Here is a 23,649-nt window from a genome sequence, read left to right as displayed (position 1 = left end):
ACTATCCACCAACCATGCTCCCACTCTCCCTCTGGGATCCTTCATTTCATATAGGGCTGGCAGGACAGCGTCTGGTTCTACCATAACCAGGGAGCAGGTGGTACTATTAACAGGAGAGTATAGGGCAGTTTTCTTAGGTCAGTAATCTGTTGCTTGATTTCCCTGTGTAATTTGAGAGTCATCAGACTGATGTCCATGGCAATGTTGCAGTTCCAAGAGATCTCCCATCACCACCTGGAGGATGGCAATTGATATTTTCTTCATATTTTCCCCACAGCTGTACTGGTAATCAGGGAATCAAAATCAGGGAATCAAAACTGTTTGGCAAGACGGCTTCTCCCAGAGCAGGAGGCCTGACAGCAAACTGTTGTTCCCATTAGGCAAGATAGAAGTTCTTTGCCTCTATATTTTGGCCTGCAAAGAAGATCATTTGCTGATCCTTAAGCCTCATTCAATTCAATACTGAATCAGTTTCCATCCCACACTGGAAACCCCTCAATGGTGTGATTGCAGAGAAAATTAAACTCAAGGGCCCTGCTTGGTGTAGTGGTTAAGAGTGGCAGCTTCTAATCTGGTGAGCTGGGTTTGATTCCCTACTCCTTCACAGGCAGCCAACTGGGTGACCTTGGGCTAGTCACAGTCCTGATAAAGTTGTTCTGACCGAGCAGTAATATCAGGGCTCTCACAGCCTCAGATCCCTCACAGGCCATCTGTTGTGGGGAGAGGAAGGGAAGGCGATTGTAAGCCGCTTTCAGACTCCTTCTGGCAGTGAAAAACAGGGTATAAAAACTTGTCTTCTATATGTTTCACCTGTTCATTTGCACTGGGACCAGGCTTAACTGGGGCCCTGCAATCCTCTTATCTAGTTAGGGCCTACTAATATAATTTTGAAACTTAAATATTTTTCCCTTCATGAATCATGAGATGACACACATGAAATGGGATTATGAAGGTGTGTCCCAGCACCAAAATAGTTATCTTTCAGCCTTAATTTGCACATCTGCAAACCAGGCCTGTCAGATAAATTGCCTGCCTAAGTTTGAACACTTAATTACATGGCTGAACTTGCAGGCATATGCATACGGCAATGCTTCCATACACGCTTTGGGAACTTAAAGGGAAGTGACTATTTCTACTAGATAAAAGATAACTAAAAACACACAAAAATGCAAATGTGAGAATTCCTTGCTTACAGAAAGCAAAGCCATCTTTATTATTTTCACCAAATGATTGAAACAGGGAAAACTCTGATCTTATAAGGGATAGCCTTTATCTGACATCCCCCCACCATGGATCTTCCACCATGATTCTACAATGTACCAAATATGCACGCATCTCACAGCTGACATCATGCCTTTCTGAAGGACAACACTGAACCTGGGATACAGCAAAGTTTTCTTGCTTTGTATTCCTATTGTTCTAGAATACAAGGCAAACCTTCAAACCAACAGTCAGCCCATGTGGGGTCTACTGCCAAGAGCCCGATGATCTGTGTGCCTGGGATGTGAGATACTGGCGTTACAGCAGGGCTGGCTCTATAAGAAGGGGGAGGACCTGGATGGCTGTAGCCCCTCTACCACCTTGTTTCATGTCAAGGATGGGGAGCAGCAAGGGATGTAGCAGAAGCCTCAAGAGCCCCCCTCCCCATTCACTCTGACCTGCCAAGTGTTCTAGTGCTCTTGAGTTCCTCTGCCCACCCAGCCTGATCACTGTCTCTCTCAACTAAGAAAGTCTATAAAGTTTCTAGGCCTGGCTGGCACTTTGCCAGGACAAAAGGAGTCTCTCTTCAGGGCCTGATTCTTGGCTAGTGATTTCTGGCTCCTGACTCTTGGCCCTTTGGGTCTTGGTTTCCATCTCCTGGCTGGCAGTCCATAGCAAAAACAGGCCACTAGCCGCCTGCTTGGAACTGCAAATAATTCCCTTTTTGCATGCACGAGTTCCCAGCAGTTCCCAGCATAAGGAGTGTTACTGGAACCTACTGGACCTCCCCTGTTGCCTGTGTGCCACATGGTGAGTCGCATGTTGTGCACATCAATGTTTTAGGGGCATTGGACAGACCATAGGACACTAAACTTGATGGACCAGACCAGGTCATGTCTCTGAAGCTGGGCCAAGCAGGCTGTCCATTCTACCAATGTGCTCCTCTGTCACTGATGCTATAATTTATTAATTGTGTTGCTTCACTTCTGACTGACTGGTTTCTAAGCTAGGTTCTTTAAAGGAAGCATTTGCTGAAGCCAAAAGAACTGAACAGCTGTCCAACAAGCCACAAAAGCGGAGTTGATAGATTCCCTCTGGCCACCAGCAGGAAGGGGGGATAGAGTTGCCAGACCTAGGCTGGGAAACACCTGGAGATTTGGGGATGGACCATAGGGAAAACAGGGATCTCAGTAGAGTATAATGTCGTACATTCCATCCTCTAAAGTAGCGGGCCCCAACCTTTCTCAGGTCAGGGACCACCTCCGGAGTGAGGGAAGAGCCGACGGCCCGGGTGCTGTGAAAACGTGCACGCGCAATTGTCGCGCATGCGTGTTTTCGCCACCAGGTGGCGCTAATGCACATGCGTGGCAACCGCGTGTGCACGTTTTTGCCACTAGGGGGCGCTAACGCGCATGCTCGGCAACAGCGCGCGTGCGCGTTTGCGTCACCGCCATGCCGGTGGCTGCGCCTGCCTCTTCCCTTCCTTCTTGCTGCCAGCGGGGGAAGGCAGGCATGGCTGGCGGCGGCCCGGTACCGTGGCCTTTGCGGCCCGCCACCGGGCCGAAGACCGGGGGTTGATGACCCTGGCTCTAAAGCATTCACTGTCTCCAGGCTGGAAATAAGCTATCGTCCAGGGAGGCCCACACTGGGGCCTCAAGGCCAAAACCTGGTTTTCTGAAGGCAATGCACTTCAAGATCCACCGGTGATATTCTTCTTGCACGAGGAAGCCTGGAAGGCTGACAAGACCAATATGCGCTCTCAGTTCTGCAGTGTATTTGGTCTGGAAAATAAATATACAGAGGGTCATTTTCAATCACATACCAAAGGGTTCAACTGAGATATCACACCGACTATCAGGCAGGAATGTAGTTGGTCTGATATCTCAGTTATCTCTCTTAACTCTCTAAAGTATTACTTTCCTGTATGCTAAGAGTTTTTCCTTCAGAGATGGATATTAAGAAATAGAATCATAGAATCATAGAGTTGGAAGAAGGTACCTCCTGGGTCATCTAGTCCAACCCCCTGCACTATGCAGGGCACTCACAACACTATCGCTCATCCACTATAACCTGCCACCCCCTTGGACCTTCACAGAATCAGCCTCTCTGTCATATGGCCTCTGTTCAAACATTTCCAAAGATGGAGAACCCACCACCTCCCGAGGAAGCCTGTTCCACTGAGAAACCACTCGAACTGTCAGGAACTTCTTCCGGATGTTTAGATGGAATTTCTTTTGAATTCATTTCATCCCATTCATTCTGGTCTGTCCCTCTGGGGCAAGAGAGAACAACTCTGCTCCATCCTCCATATGGCGGCCTTTTAAATACTTGAAGATGGTTATCTGATCCCCTCTCAGTCGTCTCCTCTCCAGGCTAAACAGACGAAGCTTCCTCAACCTTTTCTGGGAATGTCTCCAGATATGAAATAACCAGCAGGAACTTATATAAATTGCTCGGAATCTGTGGAAAGTTCATGATGGATGACCAGCCACAAACTTTCACAAAGGATGAACTAGCCAAAATTCATCACAAACTTTCATTTGTGAGCCGGTTTCTGCCCATCAGACCGACGGAGGTTCGGCTAAAAGATGTGGCCATGTCAATCACACCTCTGTAGCTTAACAAGAATGCACATAAGGCACAACAAGGTCCCAACCCAGGCAGCATTGGCCAGGAGGTTGAAGGGGTAAGGTCCCAGCTGGAGGGAAGTAAATGGGGCCTCTAAGGGCTGATTGGCCAGTAATAGGGGTAGGGAACATGTAAATGCTGCGAGGGTTTATTTAAAAGCACAAATCCTTAGGCCAAGGAGGAAGAAGTGGCTGGGGGCTGCTTTTGACTCAGAAATTGTATAGAGAGAGGGCCAGAAGGGACAAACAAGCAGCATCTTGACAGGAGGAGGGTCTAGGTGAGCATGAACTCCTTCCTTCCACGTCTGAAGCCTGAGGGACCTGGAGTCCCAGACCCCCCTCAAGCTGGGAACCAAGAACCAGGCTCAGTTCTTCCCTTCTCTTCTTGTCTGCTCCAGGCCACATTTCTGTGGCTACCCTTCCTTGTTAGCAGTCCAGCCCAGCCCAAGCCTCTTAAATTTTAAAATGTCTCAGATCTCACACTTTGCTTCCACTCACCAGTTTCAACATGAGCATCTGGGCTAGCCCCTGCTAAAGATCCTGAGCTGTTCGATGTTGAATTGGTCCCATCAGACTGTGAAGAATGGGATGATGGTTTCCGCTCAGGGTTTTGTGGATGCTGGTATCTCAGATGTGTGCTGGAGCCACTCCATTCTGAAATCAGATGGGAGAGTAAGGAGGCCAAGGAATACTGTTGCCAGCCTCCAGGTCATGGCTAGAGATCTCCTGATATTTCAACTGAACTTGAGGCAAAACTCCCCTGGAAAGAATGGCTACTTTGGAAGGGGGACTATATGGCATTAAACCCCATTGAACTCCCTCCCCATCCCAAAGCCCACCCTCCTCAGGTTGCACCCAGCCACTGAGGAGGCTTCAGGCTTTCGCAGGTAGGAGGTGGAAGAGTTGCCTATTGATGCCCTCCCCTGTTGAACTAAGACAACTGGGAATGTTGGGCAGGACTGAGGAGCCAGAGCCTGGCAGAGGGGGCAGGATTCCAATCATCCCTCCCTCCCTCCCAGAATCAGAATCATCATGGAGATGCTGGAGTGGAAAGAGTGTGGCTGTGAACTTCAGGAGCAACTCTGTTTTGCTCTATAACTCCACTAGCTCCCATCCTGTCACTATAGAGTGACAACCATTCCCCTATAACCCAGAGCAGTCTTGCTACAGGGACTTGATACCATGACGGTGGCTTCGTCCCTGCAAAATTCATTTTAGGGGAAGGAGGAGAGAACTCACAAAACTGTCTCACCAGAATAATGGAGACTAAACCTCCCACAGCAGAAGTGCATTTGGCACTGCTTCCTCATGTTCTCCTTCAAGAGACAGTGGAATAAGAAAAGGAAGAACCCTAAAGGGAAGAGAACACAGAGTGGTACTTCTCATTCTCTCTGCCCTCAGCCCAAATGCTGCTGTTCTCTTCAATTTCACACACAGCACATGAACACAGAAGGTTAACTTCTGTGTGCTGTGTCTCAGTGGCATAGAGCAGGGGTAGTCAACCTGTGGTCCTCCAGATGTTCATGGACTACAATTCCCATGAGCCCCTGCCAGCAAATGCTACCAGGGGTTGATTGCCCCTGGCATAGAGCCTGCTTTGAATACAGAAGGTCCCAGGTTCAATAATGGAAAAGGATCAGATGTCAGGCTTTGTGAAAGGCCTCAGCCTGACACCCTGAAGATCTGACAATACTGATTCTGATGGACCAGTTGTCTCCAGACTCAGTAGAAGGTAGTTTTGTATGTTCAAATAATCCATCCAGGCCAGTTTTACCAACTCCCCAGAGTGTCAAGAGGTGGTCTTTCTCAGCCCTGCTGCTTAAGCTTTCACTGGAGTCTGAACCGCCTGTAGTTCATTGAACCCCAAGCAGTCAGGAGTAGAATAAGGACTTCTCCATCAATTTCATTCACATCAGCATCTCCAATTGGAGACAATAGCATGTAGGTGAATTAAAAACAGCGTTGCAGGCGGGCCATTCCACAAGAACACCCCAGATGACTTGACATTCATCATTTGGACCTCTTTGTCCAAGCAGGGGGATAATTCAGGATCCTGACACAGCTTCCTTGCTTTCTCTTCCTATTTTCTCCCCTTTTTTCTTTCTCATTTTCCTTATCTCTTTCTCGCAAATTTCTAGACCATAAGGGATTGCGAAAGATGAACTTGCAAAGTATGTGGGCAGTATCTGAGGAAATTTTAGAAGCCAGAATGCTGGTTGATTTCAAGGGTCAAACTTCCATAGGCCCACACACAGCTGAATACAGCATGCAGCTCAAGCAAGCATGTGCAAATATACTCACTGAAATATTTCATGCGTACCTTGAAGACTGTTGCAAATGGCAAACAGGTAGAAGAAAAAAATCCTAACCGGTCCCCATGCAAAAAAAGCAAAGCCCCATGTTAAGCCAAGTAAAAAAGTCAAGCTGGCCACACGCTTTATGTCATGGAGAAAGCCATGGCTCCAACTGTCAGCCCGCCCTTGATTCTTCATGACACGGATCTGCAGAAGGATAGTGATGAACATCGCAAGATCTATCAGGAACACCAGGCAGAAATAGGCTACCACGGAAATGTAGAAAACTGTGTCATTCTGAATCCAGCAGCTGCAGAAGATGAGAAGGAGGAAACATATAAAGCTGAGATCCAGTAAGCAAGCATAAAAGACTAGGTTGGTATGAATAAATCCTGAATGAAGCCAGGTGCATGTTAAGAACATAAGAAGAGCCCTGCTGGATCAGACCAATGGTCCATCTAGTCCAGCATCCTATCTCACAGCTACTTCCTTTGGACGGCCAACAATAGGGCATAAAGGCCTCTCTCGGTTCTGGGATTCAGAGGTTTAGTAGAGGTTTCCTTTAATCACCATAGGTATTAGCCATTGATAGACTTGTCCTTCCCCTTTAAAGCTGTTTATTCCTGTGGGGATTCACTACATCTTCTGGTAGTGAATCCCCACATTTTAATTACTCTCTTTGTAAAGTAGTATCTCTTTTTGTCCATCCTGAGAGAGCTGCTGAGCCCTGGGCCTCTTAAGGAATGCACTCTCTTTTCTGAGTCTCCCTGATTTCCAAGATCTGGTAGGGAGGACCTGCTCTTGTCTTATCCCCATCAGGTTGCCTCACAAAACTACTAAATAACAATCACACAATAATACAGGTATCAGCAACCACAAATATCCCATTGAGACACCTCACACACACAATTATCAAAGCATTTCCTCATTGTTGACCCATGGGCAACTGGTATTCAGGGGTACAATGCTTCTGAGCATTAGCCTTCATAGGCTGATAGCCACTGATGGATCTCTCCTCCATGAATTTGTCTAACCCTTTCATCTAAATTTGTCTAAAAGACCACAGTAGATGTCAGGTGTGCCACCATGGAAACCAAGAGATGATTCCAAGAGTCTGTTATGACCAACAAAGATCTTTGCTGGTCTTAAAGGTGCTACTGGACTGATTTTGTTGTGCTACTTCAGACCAACATGGCTACCCATTTGAAAGAGCCTGTTATGTAGGAGATCAGTCCTGACAGCTACAAACAAATAATTATTGATGATCTTAACCACTATGACTCATGAAAAAGATGGCACTGAAGATCTAGGGTGATTGTGCTTTTCCCAATGCAAACATGTGCTGTTGAGGAAAGTAAATGCAAACAGCTGGCCCATCTATTAATCAGATACAAAGAGTAAAATTGAAATGGTAAAGATGGATATAAATATTAAAGACAGAATATTGGGGCAATAACCCTTTCTTTCCTGCTGGTCAATTTCTTTGTTCTTTAAAGGAGAATGGAACAAGTCAAGGTTTGTGAAACAGACTTACAAAAGTGTGAGTGAGCTGCTGTTGCTTCTGCTCCCATAGAAGTCTGTTCTGATACTGAGGACAATCGTAACAATAACTGCTGGTATTCCTAATGGCATAGGAGAGAAAACTGCATTCAGTGTTTAGAAAGCACTTTGCATGTCAATGTGCGGTACACATTGTCTTTCTACAACTTTTGCAACAACAATACGAGATAGAGGATTATTAATTTCTCTATAGTATGTTTGAGAGAGTGACCAGTCTAAGGCTACCAAATGAGTTTGTGACAAAGGCCAGATTTTAATAGAAGTCTTCCAGGAGCACAAGCCAGAGAAGGCCAAAAGCGCTCATTAACTGGGACGATAGTGGATGAATAGAACAAAAGTTGTATCCAGTAGGATTTCCCACCACGTGCGCCAGCCTCTTGACTCTTGCTTTCCTTCTCTACTGTGTGTCTGCCTCTCCAGAAATAAGTAAGTCAGTAAGCAAGCAAGCAAAACAAACAAACAAACAAATGTTTAGTTTTTGTACCACAGTGCACCAAGGGATCAGGTGTGTGAAATGTGCTATAAATCCATTAGGTGTTTGAGAACAGTTATGTTTGTATGCATCTGTTCCATAGCTTATTCATGTTTGACAATTATCTGCGACATCTGTTTCTAGACCTTTGGCCTTTACCCTTTCATAAGCAGAGCTAAGGATTCTCTGGGATGCCAGCACAAAGTTACCCAAGACTGAAGTACGAGATCCCATCCCCATTTACTTACCCCAGCCAGCAATGGAAAACTTAAGTATGTAGTTAGGAATATAAGTATTGAAGACCTTGATGAGCGCATAGTACATGTGGATGGCTTCCAAGCCCATCCAGGTGAAGGCTACCAGCAAGAAGTAATGGAGAAAAGCACCAACAGCAATACAGAGGCCATGGTTGTGGAAGGAGGCCAGCCACGAATTCACCAGGAATAGGAGGTTGAGCATAAGCAGTGCCAGGCAGAGGTTGATGAGGATTTTGGAAGGGTAGTCCTCACGCAGCTTGCTGTAATGGAAAGGAAAAGCTGTTGCCCTCCTGCACTATCATTGCAATGAAGCACTTGTTGTTGTCAGGATTGGAAATCTTCCATTGGCCCTGGGCAGGAGTAGTCAAACTGCAGCCCTCCAGATGCCCCTGGACTTCAATTCAATTGTAGTCCATGGACATCTGGAGGGCCGCAGTTTGACTACCCCTGGCCCTGGGTATAGAAATGCTATGGAACTAAATGGCAGGAAGCTCTAGCAATTTGACTTAGGGTGGCATCAGGTAGCCCTTAAAGTGACTATCTATCCCTGGGTGGCTTTAACAAATGTAATTGTGTGTGCATGGGTGTATCTTAATTGGCAATAGTTTCACTTATCAGGAAAAGAAGCAGAGGGGCTGCTTTTGATGTTCTCATCAAGTGATCCTTTGGTTTGCTGAGAACGAAAAAGTTTGGGAGGGGACTGGAAATGCGAAAGGGGAAGGAAGGGGAGGAGGGAGCACCTGCGCCCCAGAAATCATTCATGTCATTCCAAAATTTGGGTTGACGTTACAATGGTCAGGGTTCACAATTTTGCAAATGTTGGAATGTAGCATCTGCACATGAGCCATTATTTTCTTTATTGGCAAGAACATCAATCCAGCATCTAGAAACATGCACATTGCAGATAAATCTACTCACTCAATGGAAAGATATAACACTAATGCCAAACCCAGGAAAATGGAGGAAATGCCACAGCCCACATATGAGACCAACGTCAAACTCCAATCATCTGCATCATTGACTGGACTCCGAGATAAATCCTAGGGAAAAAGTATTTAAATTTCCCTCAGAATTTGCCGAAAAAACAGACAGAACTCCTTTATCAGAACAACTAATTACTCATGACAAAAGGTTATAGTTCTTGATGCCATGGAAAAGATACACCTCTCCCCCTACTCCATCCAATTTCTCCCCTACTTTTCTTGCTGAAAGTAACAGAGGGCCCCAAACTCTAAAAAGTGTTCTCAGAGCCTGCCTCCACAATACCCTCACCCCCGTGACCAGAAGCCAGACTCTGATGGCTGGGAATTCCGGAGGTACCTTCTGGACAGGAGATACGCAAGGAGAGTTTGGAATGCTAAGCCTTAGTGTCATACCAAGCCCAAGGGAGATATTAGTGGAACACCACAGGTGTGTATCTCACTCTTTCTCCAAGCATTTGAGAAATGGGGAATTAGCTGAGATAACAGTAGATAAACATTTTCCAGCAGCTTCTCTTTTTCTGGCATGATGTCCATGAAACATCTCCAAAGAGAACCTTCCTTTACACACCAATTCTCCGCTGCAAAGTAGTTTTAAATTATTTTTTCCCCTAGCCAGATGCCAAAGCCAAAGTTAAACAACTGGGAAGAAAACTGCCCAGGGAGGAATTCAGTGGGAATGGGGGAAGGGTTAAATACCTATTCCTTTTGCCTTCCGACCTATCTATATCTCAGCAGACATGAGTCTGGGATGCCAAGTTAATGCCCAATTTGGCACTCAGGCTGACAGCTTTTCACACGGTGTTCTGACAGGTGAATTTTTTCCAGGCCAGGTTGGATCCTGGAGATTTTTTGGGGGGAGGGGGGAAATCACTTGGGCATGAAATTGGGGTCATTATGGGTAGGCAGGTAGTTGTTAGTTCCTGCAGTTTGCAGGGGGTTGGACTAGATTACCCTGGAGATCCTTTCCAACTCTATGATTCTATCTATGACAGTGCCAAAGTGAAGTGGATGGTAAAATCAGAGTGCAGTAGCACCTTTAAGACCAACTCAGATTTATTCAGGGCATGAGCTTTCGAGTGCAAGCACTCTTCCTCAGACTATGCATTCCTTACATGACAGTGGGAATATGTAGCAAAAATTAATTCTGTTACATTAGTAAACTGTGTCATACATCCAAATACAGCCAATGATAATTATTTGCCAAAACAGCCAATCAATACCCTGGAATTCAGTTGTAGTTCACAAAGACATAGGAGAAATAAAACTGCCTGTGTCAGCTCTCACCTCACTATATGCTGCTTGCCCCATCTGTGTCCATACAACTATGAAACGCTCCTACAAGGGAATTGCTGGTAACTATCTTATCCCAAGGCCAGGAAGCAAAACTCAAAATTCCATTCCATTGCTATTACCTTACAGTCACATTATCACAAATACAATAAATTGTAAGGAATATGAATACACAAATTGAACAAGGTTAGCATGAATGGTGAGATTAAAAACCTATGTCCTTGTTGAGTCCAGGGTATGTCATAGTTTTGAGTCTATTCAAGTGAATCTTGGTGTTTCAGGCACAGTGGATGAAAAGGGACTAAGATACAGACTTTTTCCAAGTTAACATGACAACACCTTTTCAGACATAACAGATTGTTGATATAATATCACAGTTATGTGCAGGGTGTTAAAACCATTTGTCATTGACTATGTGCAATCAAACCTTTTCATGTTATCTGAGCAACAAACCTATATAGTAGAACGCTATTATTATCCCCAAATAACAGTTTGGGAGCCTTGCTTGAGAAATAATAGTCTGGCATGATATTTGAATTGCAAACCACTTCATTAACAGCTCTCATGTGACTGTAATCCAGGATAGGAATCCTGGACCCAATCAGTTTACCCTGCCATGTAGGACTCAGAAGTAGCAGCTGTTTGAAACACTTCTCTGCCCAGAAGCTGTTGCCAGTCAAAGGCAGCATGGAGTTAGATCTGCTATCTCAGTGGTCCCCAACCTTTTTATCACCAGGGACCGGCCAACGCTTGACGATTTTACTGAGACTCGGGGGGGGGGGGTAGTCTTTTGCCGAGGGACGTTGCTGCCACCTGAGCCCCTGCTCCACTTGCTTTCCCGCCAGCGCCCCTGACTTCCCGCCGCCTGCTGGGGGGCGCTGCCAGCATCAGCTGCACAGTGCCACACCAAGGGGGAGCCCCAGCCATGGCGGCCGCTGGAGAGCACCAAAAGTGAGCCAGCAGCAGAGTGGCAGGGCAGCCCCCGAGGCAGCAGCTGGGGAGGAGGACAAAGAGGAGCTGCGGCCCGGTACCAACTGATCCATGGACCGGGACCGGTCTCTGGACCAGTGGTTGGGGGCCACTGTGTTATCTGATTCAAGAGGAGGAAGCTTTGTCTGTGTATTGGAGTAACTTACCAGAAGAACTCCAAAGTGGGTCAGATGATTACAGTTGCAGATTGTGTAATTGGTAGCCGTAAATTTCATTTCACACCCAGCTGTATTCCATCCGCCATTTCCATCTGCACAGCACAGGAGTGGAATATTTGATCTGTGGTTAACCGTTCCTAGCCATTTATAGCTTGCCAAAACTTCGGGAGGTGTGAAGCTGAACACAGGCTAAGGCTGACAGGGGGCTCAGAAACATCCCCCGTGGGGGAGATACATTTTTCACACTCCCAGAATTTGTTTGGGCGAAGTTGCCCAGTTAGAGTACATGCATTGTGAAATGTGTGAGTGGGAGAGAGATTAAAAATTGTTGTTTACTTGGCTGAATCCCCTTTAAAAAGACAGAGCCATCATTTTCTAAAAAGTACAAGAAAAGCTTTCCAGCTAACCAGAACAGTCATTTTGGAATTTTAAATTAAAATATGCAGGTCTGAGACTAACCCAAACATTTGTTTGGATTTACTGCCCACCACTTTGCTTTTAATTTTGCAGCTTTTGCAGTAAACTTGAGAGCAGCTGAATTTTCACATAGAAAATGGGTGTCTTGATTTATTCCATGTTTATTCCACATTAGCAAATAAGCTCTCTGCAATTCCTTTGGGAATTAAAAAATGGAGGGGGGGGGGTAGATGGGAAACCATCTTCTTCCAAATGCTACAGATTAGACATAGAAAATCAGTGGGGGAGGGTTCAAATGCCATTCCTAGCCCTATAGCCCCAAATCCGAATCCTCCATCCTTATGCCTGTTTTGTAAGGTTAAAAACAATACATTGAGAGATCCAATCACAAATCTCCCTTGATTCCTCTGATGGTCAGCCTCCAGAATTTCCAGTTAATATCATCTCAAGCAGAAGAGCCTCTGCTTAGGAGAGCTCCAGCCAATGGGAGTGGCCTCAATGGATTGACAGCCTGACCAACCAGGGGCTTATCTGCACTGGACTTTTAAAGCTGGTCTCCCCTCCCAACCCCCATTCCCACCCCCACCAAAACAAAGCCTGTGAAGGAATAAACAGCTCAAGGTAAGAAGAGCTGGTCTTTACTCCTGATATTAATGCTTATCAGATCACTTAAGGGGGAAGTATTCAGTGAAACCACTAGAAGTTAAAGAGGCAGCTCCTGCTGGAAACCAACCAATCAGCAGAGACCAATCAACAGACCAGTCAAACTAAGGGAGGGAGGAGAAAAAAGTCCAGGAGAGCAGCCCCTGCAGAAACTGGTTTTTCCGATTACCAGGGAGAAGAGTCTATTTGGGCACAAATTACAGCAGGTGGGTTGATGCTTTTTCCAGTTGGGGGAAATAATTGTTGTAGATCTCTGGCAAGATCCATGTTTAAATCAAACAAAAATCAGCAGGACTAAGCTCGAAGAAACGTGGGTGCCAGGATAATGTCTAGCTGCTCTCTGGCTGGAGGAAATGGTCTGGAGCTAGGCTGACCTATCCAAGAAAGGGATGCTGCAAATGATATGGTGCATTTACAACAGATACTCACTGTTCTTTAGAAAGTCCCAAAAGACACAGATCACAGGAGTATTATTCTGGAATGGAAATGGGATGCGCTGCCTTTATCATCATCATCATCATCATCATCATCATCATCATCATCATCATCATCATCATCATCTTATTTATTACCCGCCTCCCCTCAAAGGCTTGAGGCGGGTTACTCCATAAAAACCCCAGAATACAATCCAATAAAACAATATAAAAACCAGTACATATACAAATATCCTTCTCCATAAAACCAAGATGAAATGGCAAAAAACTGCTAGCCAAACCCCCGAATCTTCACCACCTAGAGGGGACAGTGAAGAGGGTGCTGATTGGCTTTGCTACTGCCACTTCCTTGGGGGGCCCTGCTCTCCCTTGCCGCCCGGCTTCAACCGTAGACCTGGCGGAACATGTCCTGCCTATTAAGGATGCGCCGTCTGAAGAACTGCCTTCTTATCTCCAAGGAGCAAAGTCAAGAAAGAAAGCAATGCACTTTAATGCTTTCCAAGTAATACTAAAGAACCGGCGATGATACTATACCATGTTTTCCTCTATGTGCTGCAAAATAATATTCACAGGATCCTCAAGGTTTTGGACAGACACATTTTGAATGCTGGCCCCCACAATATAAGTGTTCAATCTTTTTTCCTCAGGTTTGCTATCCTAGAAGAGAAACACAGATCTACATTCAACCCCCTTTTTTCTTACTATCTGTTTTTAAGTCATAGTTTTACCCCACCCTGCCTCAGAGTAGCATAAATGACACTCACTTCCCCCATTATATCCTCACAACAACCTTGTGAGGTATGTCAGACTTAACAAGAGTGACAGGCTCTTGGTTGCCCAGGGTGCTTTATGGCTGAGCAGAGTCTTCAACCCAAACGTCCCCCAGATCAGACACGCAAACTGCCACAACACAATGGCTATGCTATTCAATGAAAGCCATTTTACCTTAAACAGTCCAGAGCTGCCAAAGAAACTGAACTGGATTTTTGTGTGATCTTTTGGATCAAAAGACTGGGCTCCTAAGTAATCCCTCAGCGATCCTGGTAGAAATACGGCAGCTAGGGCATTTTGGAAGGCAATTTCACGTATATTGATCTGCAGGGAAGAAAAGCCACTTGGAAAGCTGAAGTCATCCTCATGCAGAAAAACAAACAAACAAACAAAAACCTGAAACACACATCCACATAAATCCTTTTCAAGGGTGTTTTACAGTAGGGGTAGTCAACCTGTGGTCCTCCAGATGTCCATGGACTACAATCCCCACGAGCCCCTGCCAGCGTTTTCTGGCAGGGGCTCATGGGAATTGTAGTCCATGGCCATCTTGGAGGACCACAGGTTGACTACCCCTGTTTTACAGAACTCACTGTTCTGTTTCTATGGGGGACACAAAACATAATAATAGCGATTTTATATTGTATCTTCAAACTGTAGAGTTTGTTGAGTTGTTGAGATGATTGATTGCTTGTTTGTATGTTTGCAATGGCCTTTGGCTATAGGCAATAAATCTGACTGATTGTCTATGGGGGCCTCAATCCAGAGAGCAAAGTCAATGTTGCTCACTTTTTCACCACAAAGAAGCTCCTTCCAAGAGACTTTGATCTCTTGACAAGTAATTCACTCCAGAATTGGACGGGTGGGAAGGTATGGTAAATAGGGGCCCTCACCTCTGGATCCATGGGTAGCTCATAGGAAGTGACCCCGAAAGCAACTCCACGGAAGCTGATGGGATCCGGACGTATCAGAGCCAAAGCCAGCCTGGGCATTATGATGGACGCATTTCTCCCGCTGAAGTCCATCTTGAAACCTATTTTTTCCATTATCCTAAAGATGCTGCATATCAAAGGACACAGACATATGAACATCCTTCCATGCCAGTCTCTGACAACTAGTCCAGTGGAATCGCGCTAATGGAGTGGAGGGATGGTGGTAACATTCCATTAGGAATTCTGCCTGGGGGAAAGCTGCATTGCGATCACAGTTTTTCACACCATTTCTTACACAAAATCACACAACAAGGAGGTGCAGCTAAGAGAGAGAGAGAGCGCATGCAATCCCACTATCTGGGTTCTGGAGTTGGAAAAAGCCTTATTTTGCTATGCTAATTTGTTGCAAAACCAAGCTATTTTGCATTCCTGGGTGACAATTGATTTGCTGCTGCACAGCCTCCTGGATGCAGTTTGTATGTTTCCCCTGACATTTGTTTATCATCACAACTCCCTTGTCTCTGTACAAGCGAAAAAGCATTTTAGCTGCACTGTGGCCTCTACTTGCACTCCCTCTTGGGCCAGAGGACAAAGGATGAATGATGGTTCCCCTAAGACAGGGGTAGTCAACGTGTGGTCCTCCAGATGTCCATGGACTACAATTCCCATGAGCCCCTGCCAGCAAACGCTTTGTAGTCCATGGACATCTGGAGGACCACACGTTGACTACCCCTGCCCTAAGATACTTTCTGCAGAGCCCAGAGCCCTAGAGATGCTGCTGCCCCTGGCAGCCTACCTATTTGGTTGGGTCATCCTTGATTTGAAAGGACAGACAGCACTACACAGAGCTGCCACTCTGATCTGCAGCTCGGGAGGCTTTTGTGGGAGGAAAGCGCTTTGGAGAAATCACGACACATCCCAGTGTTATTTTTTTTAAATCTACAGGCTATTTTGGGCATCTCCTTCTCCACTTTTGATTCCTACATTTAAAAAGAGATAGAGGGAGGGAGAGAAACCCTACGATGAAGGACCGTGGTATTTTTATACAAAACCCTCTGATCCCACTCCGATATTAGATTGATTTAGGTTAGGGGTATGGCCTAAATTCTGATTCTGGCCCATAAAACCTGGACCCACCAATAACTCAGATTCAATGAAAGATTCCGTAAGAAATAACTTGTCCCCACATTTTCACTTGTAATAGAAAGAAAGCTGTTTTTAAAAGTTGATTGATCAAGTCATTGCTTTAATGTCCTCGCTATCCCTCTAGATTTTGTATGGAAAGGTGGCTACACTCAGTGTACACTCTGTGGCAGTGAAGTAATTGTGACAAGTTGGTATTGTCAGTGTTCCGAGGCAAACTGAAGGAAGTTACAGTTGGACACGACAGTTAGGACAGCCTTGGGGCGAAAAGGGCTGGCGCAGCCTGTCCAAACCTCTGTTCTCATCCCCCTTGGCAGCCCTACTGACCTCCTCTCTCTGCGATGGTCAAGGGCTGACTGGCAGTGATATCTCTAGATTGCCCCTGGCTGGGCCGGGTGGGCAGGCCCTGTCAGAACTTTGGCCCAATGATTGGGCCAATCGCCCACTTAACCCTTAGGCTCTGCGGGTGGGGGGTAGGTCAGGAGGCATTTTGTTCCTCCCAGCTAGCTAGAACTCTGGCCTGTTCTGGTGAGGGCCTTACCCGGACCAGACCTGCCCACTCTCCACCCCCCAGGCCCTTAACCAAGTATGATACCACTCACCAAGAAGTTACAGATACTCTGAACTCTTAAAAAATATTATTCTGTGATGGCTCATGGCATCACATAAAAAAATAACAAAGATTTTAAAGCCAATGATACAAAAACCAATATATATGACAATATGATCTTCAACAATAGAGGAGACAGATTAAAAAATAGAAAACAGAAAAATATTCTAAATTAAAAACAGCAGCATCAATAACGGGAAAAAACAAGGAGGCTCATTGTTGTGTTTTTAAATCCATCTGTTCTAATAATACAAGAATTAGCCAAAAGAATTAGCCAAAAGAATTAGCCAAAAGATATCAAGACTGGCTGAGTAACTGAACCAAAAAAATGAGGGAACTATTTTTTTTTTAAATCCACAAATTGCAGAGTATACAAGTTGAGTCTGTGACCCCACTAGGGTAGCCAACTCCAGATTGGGAAATTCCTGGAGATTTTGGAGTAAAGCCTAGAGAGGGTTTGAGGAGAGACCACAGTGGAGTATGATGCCAAGCAATCTACTCTCCAAAGGAGCCATTTTCTCCAGGGGAACTGATCTCGGTAATCAGCTGTAATTCTGGGAGATCTTCAGACCTCACTGTGAACCCTAGTTCATGGCTGACTGACTTGATATAAAGCAGCATCTTGTGACATGACGCTGGCCTACCAACGAAACATTTGCCCTTTTTTAACCATCGAGTCACAGCCAACTTATAGCCATCCCATAATGTTTCGCAGGCAAGAGATGTTGAGAGTTGGCTTGCCATTGCCTGCTTTTGCATAGCAACCCTGCACTTCCTTGGTGGTCTTCCATGCAATAACTAACCAAGATTGACCCTGCTTGGCTTCCAAGACCTTATGAGACTGGGCTATCCTGGTCAGGACACGTGCCTTTTAGGTTCTATTTTCCCACAAATAGATTGATTTCTTTACCTGCTGGCCATGGTTTGCAGATCATTTCCATGATCTATCATGACCATTAAGCTACTGATAATATTTAATGCTTTCTCCGCCAGTGCCCAGCTGATCTCTTCACAGTTTGCAATATCAAAGAGTTTATCCACAAGAACTTCAATTTCTTCTTGACTCAGTTTAGATGAATTTAGCAGTTTCAAAATATGGTCTGCAACCTCCTCAGCATTCTCTGTAACAGATTTTCAAAAAGTGACTTGAAAACAAGAATTCTGGTGTGTCTGCTGGAGTGCATTGCTTCTTATGATTAAGATCAGCATTTGAAACCTTGTTCTGCATATCCCCATCTTCTGAATCAAGGTGGATGGCAACCAAGACAGAGCTTTCTCTGTGGTTCACCATCATGGTGCCTGAGAGCACTATGCCATCTATGGACACCTTTCCTGGTGTCCACCAAGTGTTTTGAGAAAAAGCCAGGAGGTCTTTCCCCAGCAAAGCTTCTAAGGGTTCCTCTGCTCTGAGCTCCTTGGAAGAAGGTCAAGATACACATCATAAAAGACTTTCACCCATGCCATGGCCTATTTTGCACACGTTGGATAAAAGGACTTTCAATGCACTTTAGAAGTAGATTATCCTGTTCTGCACAGGGAAATCCAGCTGCAAAAGCACCTTGAAAGTGCATTATCCAATGTGTGCAGAAAAGGCCCAGGTTTCAAACCTGGGTTTGCAAAGTAAATCTATGGAGAAAGTTTGAGAGGGACAATAACCATCAGGGGAAGAACTAAGGATTCCTTTCCCTTCCTTCTTTTCTCCAAAGCAACTCACCTCCATTGAGGGTACTTTGCAAAGTAAAGGAGGCTACTCCTGTGCTGTTTGCCATGCAAGAAACCAGAGTTGATTATGACAGCACCAGAAACATAGAACCTAAGGAGGCTTACCCTCAGAGATGGTCACATTCTTTAGTGCCATGATATTATTTGGCAGGTCATAGAGAAGCCAGCATTCAGTCAGATTTGGTCTTCTCCAATAAGCTGTCCCATTTACAGTATCAATCATGCTTCAAAACAAGGGAGAGAAATGCATTTCTTTAGTAGGAAGATTATACAGCTTTCCAGACAGGTTTATCACATTAATGCCAGGGAATTGGAACATCCTTGCAGATCTGATAGCAAGTCTGTGCATGCTTAAGGTTTCCCCTCTGACTTCCATTTTTAAACTCAGGGCTCTTCGGTTTGTGGGGCAAAATTGAACTGCTGCAGGTGCAGGGGGGATGGCAGAAAAATGTACCAGGGAAGGAAGGGAGCTGGAGAACCGACATCTCATACATGCAATGTCTCCAAGTCAGAAGGCAGCAACTCTGTTTAGCCCCCATCATTCCTTGGAAAAACCTCTTGACATACCACAGAGCACGATACACTGGAGACCTGGGTGTAGTCTGCACAGAGCTTTTATTCCAATCCCAGGTTGATTCAGTCCCTGCCATCTCCACTGAATGCGATTTCCATTTTGATTTTGTCTGGTTTAAATTTTTCCTCTGCAACAAGCATGATTGATCTGGAGTGACCCTACCTTTATCCTGCAATATCCTGGAGTGGATATAACCCTCAATATTTGGAGACTCGGATTAAGAAAGCATGAGAAAGCATGCAGAGCTCTGCCTGTTTCGAATTTGTTCCCGAACCTCGTGGTAGAGAAGCCCTGATTGGCCAGGGTCTCAGTTCCTGGTTTCCAGGATTTAAAGGGGAAGCCCTAACTTGCCTTGAAAGAGAAGCCCTAACTTTTCTCAGCAGAAGCTCCAGAAGCCTAAGCTTCTCTCAGTAGAGACTTAGCTCTTGGTTTTTTTCTCCGTCCTCTGCTATCTCCAATCCTCCCACCCCCTTCAAGAAAAGAAAGAGACTCCTGCTGTGCTTGGCTCTCCTCTCCCCTTCTGAGCTTCCCTAACCATGTGCAGAACACTTTTCTGTTTCAATGGGGAGTGTGGGGGGAGAGGAAGACCCGAGTTCAAATCGATCTGGATTCAGCAGGATCCACAACAGAATAAACAAAGTAAGTGCAGACTCTGCCCTGGATAAAAACAGAGGACTCGAACAATAATATCAACTTACCATGCCCTACTGGCAGACTGCTGTCTATTTTTCTCACAGCTTGCATAAGCCACATCAGCAGGAATCCTCTCCGGCCACATGAATCTCCCTTTTTTTTCAGACAGAGTTATAGATTCAGAGCATGTGCCTGGAACTTAGAGCAAGAGAAGGATGTGAGAGACCTGCTGGATCACACCAAAGGTCTGTTTAATCCAGCATCCTCACCACCCAAAAGACCTACAAACAGGCAACAACTTTTCCTTTTCTCCCCCACCCCAGCCCATAATGTCGAAGAAGAAGAAGAGTTGGTTTTTATTCCCCGTTTTCCGCTCCCCAAAGAACTCTAAGGGGCTTCCAATCACTATCCCTTCCTCTCCACACAATCCTTCCTCTCTGTGAGGTAGATGGGACTAAAAGAGCTCTAACAGAACTGCTGTGTGAGAACAGATCTAACAGGACTGTGACTGGCCCAAGGTCACCCAACTGGCAGCATGTGGAGGAGTGGGGAATCAAAGCCGACTTCCCAGATTAGAAGCTGCTGCTCTTAACCAGTACAGCAAGCTGGCTTCCAGGATATAGGGACATGTATATAGGGACACGGAGGTTCCATTTAGCTATCTAATGCAGTGGTCCCCAATCCCCACTCTGGGGACTGGTACTGGTCCGTAGGTCATTCGATACCAGGCCGCAGCTCCTCCTCGTCCTCCTCCCTGGCTGCTGCCTTGTGGGCTGCCCTGCCACTCTGCCGCTGGCTCACCTTTGGTGCTTTCCAGCAGCCGCTATGGCTGGGGCTCCCCCTCGGCATGGCACTGTGCAGCTGCTGCTGGCAGCGCCCCCCAGTGGGTGGCAGGAAGTCAGGGGCACCGGCGGAAAAGCAAGTGGAGCAGGGGCTCAGGCAGTGGCGTCGTCCCTCGGCAAAAGACTACCCCCCCCCGGGCCTCAATAAAATTGTCAAGTATTGACCAGTCCCTGGTGATAAAAGGGTTGGGGACCACTGATCTAGTGTACCACTACAGTGCCATGTTCATTGGTATTTTATATATTTAAAAACAACATTTTACCAGGCAACTGCAAATACGTCCCTCGCATACCTGTGAGCTGGTGTGGCATAGTGCTGAAAGGAATGAGCTGTGATCGAGGAAATTCCCATTTCAACTCTTGCCACTGCCACAAGCTCATTAGGATGGCTGTTCCTGGACTCAGCACCCCTCTCCTTTATAATATGGGGAAAACAATGCTAGCCTACCTTATAGGGAGGCTGTAGGGACTGCAACAAGATAATACATGCAAAGCACACTAAACCATTAGATAAATGCAATGTGCCTTGACTTCGTCAAGTGTTTCTATAAGGGACAGCATCTCAAGTCTCCCTCGGTGAACCAAAAACCTTGGCAAAGGACATTTGCCTTGATGATTTAGCAGCCAATCAATCCCATCTATTACCAAAGGCAGTCACAGTGAAATTTTCAGGCTCCAAAGACAGGTCCCCTCCCATATAACAACTGCTCAAGAGGAGACGGAGGTTCTTCTCTTGTTCTTCTACTGTTTGGTTCGACGTAGCTTTGATGATGGTTTTAGAGGAATAGCTGAAAGCACAAGCACACAAAGGAATCTGAGAGGGCCTGATTTCTTCCGGGATTCCCTAGGGCAGGGGTAGTCAACCTATGGTCCTCCAGATGTTCATGGACTACAATTCCCATGAGCCCCTGCGAGCATTTGCTGGCAGGGGCTCATGGGAATTGTATTCCATGAACATCTGGAGGACCACAGGTTGACTAGCCCTACCCTAGGGTTTTAACCCTGGGATCTGTTTACAAAACCAGGGCTCAGCTCTGACACCCACGGACAGTCCTTGAACAATTGCAAAACACATTTCTTTAATCAGTGAGTAAAACACAATGCAATCCTAAACAGAAGTAGGGTGTACTAGCAAGTGGGCTTAGAAGTGTGTTTAAGATTGTAGTGAAACGAAAGTCCATGCACAGCAGGGAGTCCAATGATTTTTCCCCCCAAAGATACCTTTCTTTTTTTAGAAAACAAGGCTTCCAACCATGGCCTTATTGTTTCTGCAATTGCAGACTTGAGTACATGCTCACAGGCACAGCAGACAGCACCATTTTTCCAGGGAAACAAGACGCAATCGCTAGGAGTGGTTTAAGGCAGTGGTCCCCAACCCCTGGTCCGAGGACCAGGACCGGTCCGTGGATCATTCGGTACCGGGCCGTGGTTCCTCCTTGTCCTCCTCAGGGGCTGCCCTGCCACTCTGCTGCTGGCTGACCTTTGGTGCTCTCCAGCGGCTGCCATGGCTGGGGCTCCCCCTCGACATGGCACTGCGCAGTTATGCTGCTGCTCCTTTGCTTCCAGGCACTGGGCTTGCCTCCCCAAGGTTTTAGTTCCCACTCATTCCATATTGGGGCGGCCACTCAAGCGACAGCAAATGGCATGAGCCAGGACAGCATCCGGGCTTTGGGAAGCTGGCGTTCCAATGCCTATAAATCCTATGTTCACACTGATGTGGATGTTTGATTCCTTCCTGAGGTCATCAAGATCGACAGAAGTGTGTATGGATTATTGGCCACAGCGTGGTCTTTTGGGAATAGTTATATGCAGCTGGGCCTGGGTGGGGAGTGGACCTACGCTTGGAACGTAATTTTGTCATCTTCTAGCATAGAGTCCGGGGAATACGCTGGCCAGCCCTGCTACCGCTTGTCAAATATCTGCTGCAGGAGCATGGGCACCCGGATGTTATTGTGATTCAACTCGGGGGGAACGACCTACCTGCCACGCTGGGCTTGGATCTCGCCACATCGATGCTTCAGGATCTGCAGCTCCTGCAAAGACTGTGCCCTGGGACTTTCATCTTGTAGTGGGAGTTACTCGAGAAGTGGGTTTGGCGTGGGGCTCATGATCTGAGGAAGGTGGACCTGGCTAGGCGCAAGGTCTGCAGGGTGGTGTCGGGCTCCTGCTAGTTGAAAGTCTGCATGGTCTTACCTCACCCAGACATTGAGTTCTATTTGGTGGCCCTCTTCCAGAAGGATGGGGTTCATCTGTCAGATTGGGGCTGCTTTGTTGGGACTCAGTGGAGTTTAAGCATTGGCAGGAGGAGGGGGTTTCCCCTTCCTGCTCAGTGGTGTTCTGTTTGGGGATTGGATCCTATGGGACGCAACCTGGGCCCATAGGCTAGGTTGGCAGCTGTTAGTGCGAGCTTCCTTAGTGCAGGTGTGAGCAGGAGCCGCTTCTAATAGGAGGTGGACTGCCTCACACTGCGGGGTGGCTGGGAGGGGGCCAAGAGAGGTGATGCCCATGGCCCTTCTTCTATGCTTACCTTCCCAAGTGGCAGCAGGCCTGATGGTTAGGGAATGCTCGATGGTGTGTCAGTCATTTCCGCGGACGGGCCTGCCGGTGGGTTTCCCTCCCTGTGGGGCTGCCATCTGATGACCGCGGCAGGGGAGGGGCATGTTAGAATTCACCCCCTCACCTTCCACGTGCCTACGCTCAATTTGTAAGACAATAAAAGCTGTGGCCCTGTTTTCGCCGAAACATATCTATGGTGCTGCGTTTCCTTGGTTGCCAGAATCTGCCTTCCTGCCCTGCAATTATTTATTCACACCACATTTATCAACTACTTTTCTTCCTATCTCAAGATGCTTAACAAGGCATTCCAAAATCAAATGTCTGCTGCAATCTCTAACAACCTGGTGGTTTTCAACTTGGCAAGGGGGGGAGCAATCATGTTTCTAGCCCCTCTGTTGAGGAGAGGAAGTGGTAAGTTTTATCTTTTCTTATGTTGCAGAACATCTTCCTCGTTATATCTGTGGTCAGCAACCATTCATACTGACTGTTTTCAATGTTAAGGCCTCCAGTTCAAGATTTGC

The 23,649-nt window shown here is 46.3% G+C and overlaps 1 protein-coding gene across 4 annotated transcripts in view; it reads right to left on the bottom strand.

Annotated features, from left to right (window-relative positions):
- Positions 1 to 1,167: 1,167 nt before the first annotated feature.
- The window catches only part of ADGRG4 (adhesion G protein-coupled receptor G4), a 42,659-nt gene continuing 20,177 nt past the window's right edge, over positions 1,168 to 23,649 (bottom strand). For 3 of the 4 annotated variants that reach the window (XM_077308389.1, XM_077308391.1, XM_077308390.1), the window contains exons 9-24: positions 21,218 to 21,360; positions 19,796 to 19,928; positions 18,629 to 18,747; positions 17,712 to 17,922; positions 15,010 to 15,175; positions 14,291 to 14,440; positions 13,880 to 14,002; positions 13,341 to 13,386; positions 11,820 to 11,923; positions 9,329 to 9,450; positions 8,402 to 8,670; positions 7,656 to 7,743; positions 6,148 to 6,431; positions 5,080 to 5,178; positions 4,326 to 4,481; positions 1,168 to 2,981 (exon numbers count right to left, since the gene is read on the bottom strand). In XM_077308389.1, coding sequence (XP_077164504.1) covers positions 2,854 to 2,981; positions 4,326 to 4,481; positions 5,080 to 5,178; positions 6,148 to 6,431; positions 7,656 to 7,743; positions 8,402 to 8,670; positions 9,329 to 9,450; positions 11,820 to 11,923; positions 13,341 to 13,386; positions 13,880 to 14,002; positions 14,291 to 14,440; positions 15,010 to 15,175; positions 17,712 to 17,922; positions 18,629 to 18,747; positions 19,796 to 19,928; positions 21,218 to 21,360 — 2,341 coding nt within the window. In that variant the 3' untranslated portion in view covers positions 1,168 to 2,853. The remainder of the gene's footprint in view (positions 2,982 to 4,325; positions 4,482 to 5,079; positions 5,179 to 6,147; positions 6,432 to 7,655; positions 7,744 to 8,401; positions 8,671 to 9,328; positions 9,451 to 11,819; positions 11,924 to 13,340; positions 13,387 to 13,879; positions 14,003 to 14,290; positions 14,441 to 15,009; positions 15,176 to 17,711; positions 17,923 to 18,628; positions 18,748 to 19,795; positions 19,929 to 21,217; positions 21,361 to 23,649) is intronic. The other variant, XM_077308392.1, reaches the window with a different exon arrangement.

The sequence above is a fragment of the Paroedura picta genome, chromosome 13, assembly GCF_049243985.1.
Source record: "Paroedura picta isolate Pp20150507F chromosome 13, Ppicta_v3.0, whole genome shotgun sequence".
Taxonomy (NCBI): Eukaryota; Metazoa; Chordata; class Lepidosauria; order Squamata; family Gekkonidae; genus Paroedura; species Paroedura picta.
The sequence above is the reverse complement of the archived record's forward strand: the minus strand, read 5'-3'. Positions and strand labels throughout refer to the sequence as shown.